At 47.5% G+C, this 12,056-nt stretch overlaps 1 protein-coding gene across 5 annotated transcripts in view; it reads left to right on the plus strand.

Moving 5' to 3' along the window:
- ADHFE1 (alcohol dehydrogenase iron containing 1) overlaps positions 1-12,056 on the plus strand; it is a 126,886-nt gene that overhangs the window by 73,359 nt on the left and 41,471 nt on the right. For all 5 annotated transcript variants that reach the window (XM_078780126.1, XM_078780129.1, XM_078780131.1 and 2 more), the window contains 2 exons: positions 5,194-5,271; positions 7,759-7,864. In XM_078780126.1, the coding sequence (XP_078636252.1) occupies positions 5,194-5,271; positions 7,759-7,864 (184 nt within the window). The remainder of the gene's footprint in view (positions 1-5,193; positions 5,272-7,758; positions 7,865-12,056) is intronic.

Genomic DNA, 12,056 nt, shown 5'->3' on the forward strand with positions numbered 1-12,056 from the left:
GCTCGGCCACAGACATGTGGTCCATAATGTGGTGCATCGATGCAGACAGCTGGTTCTGAGAGTTCCGGGCACACAATGGCCGACTCACGCAGGCTCCCCTCGGCGCCCAATGGCGCACAGGTCATGTGGGAGACAAAAGGGGGACAAGACAAATGAGCGAGGGGTAAGGTCACAAGGGTACACGTCAATAAGGCAATGCAAGGCGAAATGCGTACGGAGAGCGAAATGAGAAAGCTCGTCCCTACCGTACGTCACCCCCCTGTCACCTACACTACCCTTGCCCTTACCCCATATGTACAAAATTTACACCTTTACAAATTCGTCGCTAATGTCTCGTCTCCCCATATTTCTCCAATACCAAATTCGTCACCACAATCCCTCTAACCAAAATTTGCCATCACCCAATTCATCATCAATCCTCATAAGGAGGAAGAGATGGAACATCAAAGCACAATGTCACACCCACGTCATGATGCGTCTCACAATCCAAACATTTGCATCATAAAAAATAATCAAAACATGGCATGGTGTGGAGTACCTGTCACCTCAGGTGAGTGGATGTAGATGGTGCGAGGAGACTTCTTCATCCTAACTATCCTCTAAATGACATTAACACACTTTACACTACCCGGGGTCTCTCCCTGCCAATCCATTGGCCAACTTACACTATGGGTTCTAAAAACCAATACCCATTGACCAAACTGTGGTGCTTCTCAATTTGGGGTCTCACTCCCCCGATTCATCTCCCGGTGCCCTTGCACAATTTCTGGGCTGTGACGTGTAGCTCTCCCAGCAGGTCTACCCACCTGCACACCTCCACCACTGCAGTTGCCACCCAAGCTTACCTAGCTCCTTAACCTAACCTATCTACTGAGTAAGGCCCCTCCTGGCTCTGTCACCCCTTGGTGCCCTCTGGCACTGGGCTACCCGGGTCCGTCCTCCGGATCCTCGGGCCCCATCCACAACTACCGGCTCCCAGAGCTCACCTGCGGCCTCACCTGGCCGACATCCTCACAGTGGTGGAGTGCCAAAACCAACTACACACACTAACAGGCTACACGCCCAGCCATTTCCACAACACTAATGCACCCATCCAAATACCATTCTTCCACCCGCACCACAGATGCCAATATCCAACCACAATTTACCTATACCCTCTACCTAACACTTACACTACCCGCCCCGGGTACTCGTGAAAGGGGTCCACTCTTCCCCCATCCACACCTTCGCACCATGCACACCACTCCGTACCACTTACTCCAACTCTCTCCACACCACTCATTCTCTGCTCCATATATTTCACACACCTGTACTTGCACACCTGTGCTCTCATACTTGGTGCCGCCTGCACCCTTCTCTCCCCCAAGCGCATTCGCGCTGATCCACAACACTCACTACTCACCATGACACTCATCCGCAATGCTCTCTCATTCATCACTTGTACACTCACACACACCTCGGAGCATTGCCTCACCGATGCCTCATTTGAAGCTGCTCACCAGCACTTCCATTCATACTGCATCATCTGCTCTGTCTACTCCCTTCTAAAACTCGCGCTCCTCCGTCTTCCCTTTAAACTATTGCGCTCCCTCGTCATTATAATCCACACTAATCTACCTGCGTCCCCAATACAGGTATCCTTGTCACTAACTAATCTTAACGTTGCCTAATGTCATCTTCTAGGGCCCTACACACAATATCCTAACCCACCCGGGCTAGTTTTCACTGCCATACACCCCATAAAACTAGTGCTCCTTTGGCCCCCTCTGTGAGGGATGACAGAGTTGCCATCCCACCACATCGGGGACGTTCCACTACCAATTTTGCTTACCAAATTCCAACCAATCAAAAATTTGCCAATCATCTGCCAATTCTATTTACTTTTCGAAATTTCGGATCAAAACACTATCACCATCACCATCATCACAGTCCACTATCTCCTAGCCTCGGTGCGTCATGACATCATTAAACTCGGCTTCGTAAAGCCGAGCAATGAATTCGGGTGGTTTGGTCGCCTGCAGGTTGAATCCGTCCGGCTTTCGGTTCAAGGGAGGTGGTTTGGTTGGGCCGAGGTCCCACGCACCATCTCGGCGCGGCACCTTGCGGTCCCGGGCCCGATGGCTCAATCTCCCTCGGTCGGAACCCCGTCCCCGCGAGGGGGCACCGTCCGCTTCCTCCCACTCGCCCTTGAACCGGACCGGTCGCCTGGCCCGACAAGGCCCGGACTCAACCGTGCGGGGCGGGGCCAAGCCCGAATCGGCAACGACGCTTCGAAGAGAAACGACGCAGCTTCGATCCGCGCCGGGCCCTGCATCCAACAAAGCACACCGCGCCCGAGTGCTCGCATCGGCTATCCGTCGCTCTAACCGCTAACCCGGTTACCGTCGATGCTTCACCGGCATGCTCACACGCATACGCTACCCCTTTCACCCTCACAAAACCCGCATTCCAACGCCGTCCGTACATTCCACCAACGCTCTCCCTGTTACACACCACTCCTCTCGCGCACACTCTTGCGCACACCTCGGTCCACACCTCTCCTCCATTACGTCCTCCGTAACACTCATCATGGGCGTGCACTCTGGCATCCACCCACTAACGCGCTCACATGGGCTCTCCAACACTCGCGCTACCACCAACTCAGGTGTGCTTCCTCGCACACGTTCCACCACCACCTTACTCTCCGTGTCACACTCACACTCGCACGTACACTCCGTATTGCTCTCACTCCCTGTGTCACACCCCGTACACCCCGACGTGCATTCTCGCTCGCACTCGGTATCACACTCGCGCTTCGTAACACGCTCACCCTTTGACGCACACTTTTTCCTCACATGCGTGCCATTTTTACTCACACGGGACCCTTCACCAACGCCCGGATGCCTCCTCGATCACAAGCGCGCGAAAGTTCTTTTGTCACCAAACATCTCTTACAAAATCTCCCCGCACAATACACAGCACGTCTCACTTCGGGGTTCTTCTTCCTCCCTGCACCAAAACCTGCAAACTCTTTATTTGGTTAGTGAGCACACAATTATGATTTGAGCAGGGACTTTGTACATATTCCATTTCTCCCTGCAATTCCCGGGCTACCTCCGTCATCTCTTCAATTTTAATTGTACCCACTACTGCTTTGTCTTTGTTCCCCTTGACGACCGTTGGTTTTAATAAAATTCCCTCTACCTCATCGGTCGCCGGCTTTTCCAAACCCCGTGTCACGATTTCTACCCCCGTCATTGTACCCGCGCTTTCCTCCATTTCGCTCAACCAGTGCTTCTCGACCCGCGTTACCTCGTCGTGCACCCTTGGGACTCTCTCGCCCACCCTGCGGTCTCTGTCCCTCTCCGCTTCCCTTACCTCATATGCGACTCTGTCCCTCGCCATTTTATCAATCAATTTCTCCCCCTCTATTCTCAGCATCTCGGTGAATTGCGCCGGGAAGTCCCCCACATCAAAGCCCGCTGCTACGGTCACGGGCGCGGCAAAATTTGGTGCCGCTGTAACCACGTGCGCGAGGGCGCCATTTTGTGCACCTGATACCCCCACAACCACACCTTCTTTACTCTCCTCCACCATTTTCCCCACTTCTTCCCTGGGGTCCTGGGTCGATTCTACCCCACTCTCCTCTACCGGAACCCAGCCGTCTTGATCTGCCATAGCGCGACTTTCAAAATTCGGGTTTTTGTAAAACAAAAGCAAATTTCGGTACTTTATAATTTTGACCAAATTTTTTTTTTAGCTGTTTTAAAAATTTGGTTCGGGCCTCGTATCTCACTCCTCGACACCAGTTGTTACGGACCACGGATTAGGATGTTATTTACCGAGCGGTGGTATTACCGCGGCCGAACAGTTGGTCCCCTTTTCTTCCCTTACACTCACCCGATTCACCCAGACGTTGGCCAAATCGCGCTATACTAAATCAATGATGGAAAGGACACGACGACTGGGAAAGAGGAAACGACGCAAGGGGTACAGTTCTCAAGACCTCCGGAGGAGGGTATAATTACAGTGGTGGAGAAAAGGGGGTAGATTACAAGGCAGAGTGAGGTAAAGACACAGAAGAGATGGGCACTTAAATACCGTCTTATCTTATCCCTGACAGACCACGGACAAACGGACAAGGTAGACTTACACAGGGATTGATGGCAGGAAGGGACAGGTAGGTCGATAGCACAAGGTGCACCTTGGCTCGGGGACAGGATAAAGCACGGTCCAAAAGATGCAGGGAGGCCTCACAGCGCTCGGAGGTGGTCTTGCTTGCTCCAAGCTCAGCGCGCATCTGACGTCACCTCCCTCTCACTGCGCATGCTCAGCGGGGAGTGACACGCCCTCGGCTGGTTGGTTCCGCCCCACTGGGGCCGGTCCGCCGCTTCCATTGGGTGCGGGGGTTACCGGGCTCCGCCCTTGACGAGGAGATGACAGGGAGCCCCTGTTTGGTAACCCCGTCGAGCACATGTTCGATGGCGGCTCGTTGGGAAGGCCTGGTGCCCTCCCATCACCCCTACCAACCAAGCCGGAGTGAGGACGCGCACTCCCTTCGCTCGTTGTTGTTGTTGTTGTTGTTGCTGAACTGTGAGGAAGAGCTGCGGGGAGGTATTGGGAGGTTCTAAACTTCCTAACGGTGCCATACAATCACATTCTGGTGCAACGAAGGGTCAGAATTAATGGAAACGAATCCTTAACTGACATAGACTAAGAATAACTAGCAAGATGTCCTATAGTTGTCTTACATGAGATGCGGTGAACCTGGGTGCGACATTTAATGGGGGAAATAGGGGGAGGTCGGGTCTACAGAGTGTTGTTTACAGAAAATGGGACTAGGGAATGGGGGATTGGGGAGAGTTGGGAAGTATTGAGGAAATAGGGGAATATTTCCAAGCGGATATGGATGGATGCAAATCCCATATCCGCAACAATATATATATATATATATATATATATATATATATATATATATATATATATATATATTTCTAGATATTTTAGTCGAAATTAAATTTAAAAAATTTAAAGAGGGGACACAGCTAATGAGACTGGGAGGGATCATACATATGAAGGATGGTATGAGACAGCCACTATATTTAAAGGTCAGAAGAAAATAGCAAGATGGGTTGAACTGAGAGAGGCAATTGCACTGGTGGGAATCTAAAGAGGATTACGTGTTTTATTTATTTTATTTTTATATCTGTGTAGTACCGACAACCACAGGCACGGGGAGTGAAACAACTGGTGTTGCAATATTTGACCATGAACCTCTAAAATCCAAAACAGGTACGCCATTTTTGACATCCACTTTGCACTCGACATTTTATATATGTAATGTTCATATTGAGATGCTCATATTGAGTCATTGATTTCATCTCAGCATTTGTTTAAAGGCCTCACCATCTTACTATAATTCACCAAATGTCTGTCCGTCTGTCTGTCTGTCTGTCCGTCTGTTCCCAGGTACCGCAAAAATGGCTGAACCGATCGCAACGAAATTTTGGGTGGGTTTATGCTGGGACGCCCTGGAGTAAAATAGGCGATATTGTTTTCCCAATTTTCCAATTTTCCAGTTTTTCCAAACACTATGGAATAATATTTACTGATATGAACAATGATGTGGCTTTTATTGAAATTCTACAAATACTTTTTAGATTTTGATGATTTGCGTGTGACATGATTTAACGGATCTTTATATAAATCGTTTAAAATAAAAAAAGCCTTCAATTTCTGATATTTTTGCGTTTTCATTTGGGCCTCCCAATTGAAGCCGCAGGCAGGTTGGTGGTCTTTCTGTCTTCTACCGACTCCTATCTGGCCTAGCTCCTCCAGCTCTATCTGTGCCCTGTCCCCCAAATATTCCTACAGGTCACACAAGATCTGCCTGCAACCCTCTTATGGTTAAACGGCCAAAATCAAGACTTTCTGCTCACCTTCACTCCTTCATTCCTCTTTTCTCCCGCCTCTGGAACAAACTCCCTCACTCTCTTCAATCCCACTCCACCCTCCAGGTCTTTAAAACAGCTGTTCACCACCATCTCTTATCTTCCCCCATCCAAAACCTTGATCTTTTCTACCCCCGCTAATTTGGGTCCCCTTGTGTTTTATACCTCTCCCCCCCCCCCCCCCCCCCCGCCTTCCCATGCCTCTTCCCCCCAAGCCCTCTCCCTCCCACACTTCTCCCTGCTCTCAAATGTTGTGTTTGTGTGCTTCCCCTTCTCTCCCCATCTTGTCTTCCGCTCCCTCTTTTTATATATTTTGTTTGTCTGGTTGATTTGTTTGTGAAATATTTGTTAGCTCATTCACGAGCCTCGATTAAGTATCCAAAAAAAAAAAAACACAAGCCCCGCCCGTAGGGCGGGTACCGCTGCTAGTATTATCAATGTAGTAACTGGAAAACCTGTGAAAGAGGGATTTTTGGTCGTTATAGCAGCATTGTTTATTTAAATCTCTTGTTAAACCAAGGGTGGCAATTCATTACGAAACTCTTTTTTTAAAGTCTAGAACACAGAAAAAATCAGGGTGCAACAGAACAAAAGGAACAGCTAGAAGAGAAGGGTGAAATGCCAACAGCAGGGCCGAGGGAGAAAATAAACCGTGGCGGACAAACAAGGGATGTGGGTAACGATCAGACGTAGTGGAGAATGAAAGGGGTGGACAAAATGTATACAGAAGCAAAATTTGAGATGGATATAGAAATCTCCGAGATGGTTTAACGGGTGAAGAAAATATCATGGTTTTGGATGGGGGATGATCTGAGATGGTGGTGAACTGTTGTCTTGATGAAGAATGGGATTGAAGAGAATGTGGAAATTGGTATCACAGGTGGAGGTGGGGGGGGGGGGGGGGCAGGAAAGAGGAACAAATGAATGCAGGTGAGCAGTGATTCTGCATTTTGGGAGTTTCACTAGAAGGGGGTTGCTGGTGGATCGTGTGCTCCCTGAATATACCTGAGGGGTACGATGACAGAGCATGGAAAGGGCAGAAGGTGCAAGACCAGAAAGGAGGTGAAAGATGACACCGACCACCGACCTGTCAGTGATGGCAAAGTGATGTAGGCCCATAGACTCAGCTTAATTGCGGGATATTCTAATGATCTAGAAGGGCTTGGTTTCTATTGAAACACTTTTGGCACTTTCACGCAACACGGAGCATGACACACTTTCGAAACAATTGTGAATGGCACAGAATGGTCTTAACTTTAATCTGTCCGAGACTGAGGTTGTTCATTTCTTTGACATGTTGATAGTAAGAGGTTTGACAATGAGGTTGGTGTCAGACACAGGGCTCATGTGGCCACATCGGTGTTGAATGTCCAATTATAAAGTCGGGAAATGAACCGGGCAAGGGCAGTTTTCACGTGAGTTATTTTTTGTATTCCTGGTGAAAGATCGTGTAACCCCATTAAATAAAATTCTTGACTTAAATAGTTTTTTGAGATGGTTGGTGATAATAACTGACTTTATAAAATGGCAATTGAGCGACTTGAATTGCAAAAAAAAAACAACTGCTCCATGTTTATATTGTTGTTAGGCAGCTTGACTGTGTTCTTACTTGAGTTAAAATCTAATAATGAAAAGGAAATCTTAAAAAGCATATATATGCCTGGTGGCAGAACACTTGAAATCGCATGGATGTAAACCAACTCTTTGAAAATCTGTTTTATTGCTTTGTTTTTGAGTTTTCAACGAGGAGGATAGCCCTCATAGCCTCATATTTACTGTTCTCATCGAATGTTTTGACAATTCTGTGAATTATTAATCTCCATCTTAGGTATTGCAAGCCGTGCTATCAGGCCCACCCTCGGCCTGGTTGATCCTCTGCACACATCTTACCTGCCTGAACGAGTATGTGCCAACAGCGGGTTTGATGTGCTTTGGTATGTATCTATACTCGAGCATTCACAAAAACGGTATCTCTGCTCATTTGCTAATAATTAAGAAGGTTTATCTGTACATAGTATTTACTTCTCAATATATATATATATATATATATATATATATATATATATATATATATATATAAATAATTATTTTTACAGCAGAATGTGTTTAACCTCACATTGCTCGAGGTAGCGGAATGGATTCCTGGAATGATTAACTCAGGATAGCTTTCATGTGGTAGACCAAATGAAGGTTGAGGGCATTTTGACCGAGCTGTTTGTGGTATATTAAGTCTTTTGACACTTTGACATGATGGGGTATTATGTAGATCAGTGACAAAAATATCTCAATTTAATCCATTTTAAATTCAGGCTGGAACACACCAAAATGTGAAAACAGTCAAAGGGTGTTTATACTTTCTGAAGGCACTGTATCTGTTTGGAACCTTATATTTTGCATAAATGTAGCCTAATGTTACAGAAAGACGTAACATGATCCTGAGAGTTATCACTGGGTCTCGCCATGGTGCTCACTGTGGAAGAACGTGTGTTTCTCGTCAAACATTACATTAAGGGTGCATCATTTAAGGAATGTCATATTGCATTTAAGAGTCGCTTTGGTGGTCGTACAAAACCTTAAAATGAGTGATATTGTTGAGCCTCACGCAGCCCCGGTGTGTGCCTCTCAACAAGAGGGTCCTTTTCCCCGTCTCGCCCCATCGCCCACCCCATCGCTCGTCCCACCGCTCGTCCCATCGCCCAGCCCATCGCACGCCCTACATCTGCACGCACCGCTGCATGTACCGAGCTCGACTATCCGCTCTAACTCCTCTGTCCCGGGGCCTATTCGCTACACTCGGCAAAAACTTTTGTCTTTAAACAACACGACTCGATTGACTCTTGGACTCGTGTCAGGCCTCAGAGAACTTGAAATCGGCGTTGGTCTCCCGAGAAAACGCACAAAGCGAGGCGGGAGGAGAAAGCAGAGAAAAATACCGATTGTGATTTCTCTTCACGACCAGCGACGGCCCGGCCCACATTTTAATAATTCCTGCGAAAAAGTGTCCCCTGTCAACTTCAATAACCTCATCTATCCCTGTAGAACATACACAGCACCAAAACAACACCGTTCTGACCTAAATCTCGCCTTATTCAACGCTCAGTCTGTTAGTAGTCCTGAAAAGCGAACCAAAATTACCTCTTTTATTCAAGATAACGATATTGACGTGCTTTTTCTGACCGAAACTTGGCTCTGACCCAATGGCGACGAAGCGAGGTGTGCTGATCTCACCCCACCTGGATACACCCTGCAGTCATTTCCTCACTCCTCTAGGGGTGGGGGCGTGGCTGTTATTTACAGATACAACTTCTCTCCCTTTGTCTCCTTCACCACGACTTTTTCGTTCGACCATTCATCCGACGAGCTAGCCCATGTCACCTTCACTCTGTCAGAAAACACTCTTCATTTCTTCTGCCTCTACCGACCTCCACCTAACCGGAAAAACAAGCTTACTGACTCTATGTTAGTGACCCAGCTTCCTAATCTGCTCGACCACTGCAATACTCTTCCTGGTTTCGTCTTGATTCTTGGAGATTTCAACATCCACTACGACCAACCACAACTTCCTCTCACTTCAAAGATCATTGACCTCTTTTCTACTTTTAGTCTGTCTCAGTCTGTCTCCCAACCTACACACATTAAAGGACACATCCTGGATTGGTTAGTGCACAGATGCGATGATCAGTTGGTGCAGTCCACGTCAGTGACCTGTGCTATCACCTCGGACCACTTCTGTGTCACCAGCCACCTGAGTATTGCTGTTCCTCATCTTCAGCCCACCTTCATCACTGCCCGCAACATTCGTGCCATCGACCGTTCCGCCTTCAAAGAGGACCTTTGCACCCGTCTCTCTGGCCGTTCCTATGTCACTGCAGAAGACCTCGACTGTTGCCTCCGTACAGCGTTGGACTGTCATGCTCCAGCGACACGGCGCGCCGTTCCCAGATGCAGGAGTACTCCGTGGTTCAGCGCAGTCAGCGACAAAGTCAGGGCTGCCAAAAAGGAACGACGACGTGCCGAGAGACAGTGGCTGAAGACTGGCCTCACAGTCCATAAACAGTTGTATAACATAGCTAAAAGACTCGTCATAAAAATCATTCTGAAAGCAAAAACGTCATATATTTCTGATCAGATTACTAGGAGCTCCTCCTGCAAGCAACTGTTCAGCATTACCAACCGCCTGTTTGCCACAAAAAATAAATCCGTTCTTCCCACTGTATTTCCTCAAAACGAACTACCCCAACGCTTCCTGCATTTTTTTCACAATAAAATTCAGTCAATAAGAAACAATCTTGACAAGCAGTCACTCCTTTCCTTCGATGATGCTGAACACTGCTTTCACGGACGACCTCTTAGTTCGTTTACTCCTGTTACTGAGGAAATTGTCAAATGTACAATCCTCAAGTCAAACACAAAAACATGTGATCTCGACCCCCTTCCCACCGATTTGTTCATTGAGTGTTTGGACACCCTCCTCCCATTTATTACTGCAGTTATCAATGATTCTCTGACTACGGGTTCATTTCCGCTTCTCTTTAAACAAGCTCTTGTTAAACCACTTCTTAAAAAGCCCACCCTTGACCTTAACGACATGAAAAATTACCGTCCTATCGTCAACCTGTCTTTCCTGTCAAAGATCACAGAAAGAATTGTGCTATCACAGATGAATGACCATCTAGTTTCAAATAATCTTTTCAATTCTCGCCAGTCAGCATATAGACCAGGCCATAGCACCGAGACCGCTCTCCTAAGAATAACCAATGATCTTCTGACCTCTCTTGACTGTGGTAAGGTTTTCGTTCTTGCTCTTTTGGACTTGTCTGCCGCCTTTGACACGATTGACCATAGTGTCTTAATTCGTCGTCTTGAAATCACATTTGGTATAACTGGTACTCCACTTTCTTGGCTGATGTCCTATCTTACTGATAGAGTGCAAACAGTTGTTGTCAATGGCCAGAAATCAGCCCCTTCTCCGCTTTCCTTTGGCGTTCCCCAGGGCTCAGTCCTGGGACCTATCCTCTTTCTTTTGTACACTCAGCCTCTATTTGATCTTGTTGCCAGACATTCAGTTGATCACCACGCCTTTGCGGATGACAATCAGCTGTACAAAGGAAGCACGATTCAACAAATCGTGCCCACTGTTGAAGTGTTAGAAGGCTGTATTGCCGACGTGAAGGCGTGGATGACCCAAAACAAACTTCAGCTGAACGATGCTAAAACAGAGTCTATGATTGTAAGATCGCACAGATGTCCTCTACAATGTTCACCTCCTACCACTATTCATGTTGGTGAAACCGATGTAAACTTTGTTTCGTTGGCCAAGAACCTTGGTGTGGTTTTCGACTGTAACATGACATTTTCCAAGCAAGTACTTCAAACTTGCAAATCAGCATACTTTCAGCTGCGAAAGATCGCATCCATTCGCCACTTTCTTACTCCTCAAGCTGCTCTAACTCTGGTCTGTGCCCTTGTCCTCTCAAGGCTAGACTATTGTAATTCTTTGTATGCTGGCTGCCCTCAGTTTCTCTTGGATAAGTTACAAAAGGTTCGAAACTCTGCCGCTCGTCTTGTCTGTAAGGCGAAGAAGTCTGACCACGTTACTCCGCTTCTTGAATCTTTACACTGGCTGCCTGTCTCTGCTCGTGAGCAATACAAAATTTGCACACTATGTTATAAATCATTGTGTGGAACGGGACCTCACTATCTCTCCGATTTGCTCACTCTCTATGAACCTCGGCGACGGCTTCGTTCAAGCGACGACTCTATGACCTTAGAGCCGCCGCGCACCAGCACCAAGTCGTTTGGCGAGAAATCCTTTTCCTTTGCTGCACCTCTGCTCTGGAATGACTTGCCTCTCTCTGTTCGACATGTTGACTCTCTTCCTGCCTTTAAAACCTCCCTCAAAACCTATCTGTTTCACAAGTCTTTCAAAGTCTAAGTCCTGCTTTCCCTTTGGTTTGAGGTGGGACAGAGATCGAGAGTATGTCTGTGTACATGTGCGGGGGAGGGAGGGGAGGAGGAGGGGGAGTACACATCTGTGGGTTTTGAATGAGGAGGGAGAGGAATAGGGCAAGAGTGAAGGTGTGTCTGTCTGTGTGTGTGTATGTTTGTGTGTGTGTGGGCGGTGTG

The sequence above is a fragment of the Myxine glutinosa genome, chromosome 6 (assembly GCF_964187855.1).
Source record: "Myxine glutinosa chromosome 6, kmMyxGlut1.1, whole genome shotgun sequence".
Classification (NCBI taxonomy): Eukaryota; Metazoa; Chordata; class Myxini; order Myxiniformes; family Myxinidae; genus Myxine; species Myxine glutinosa.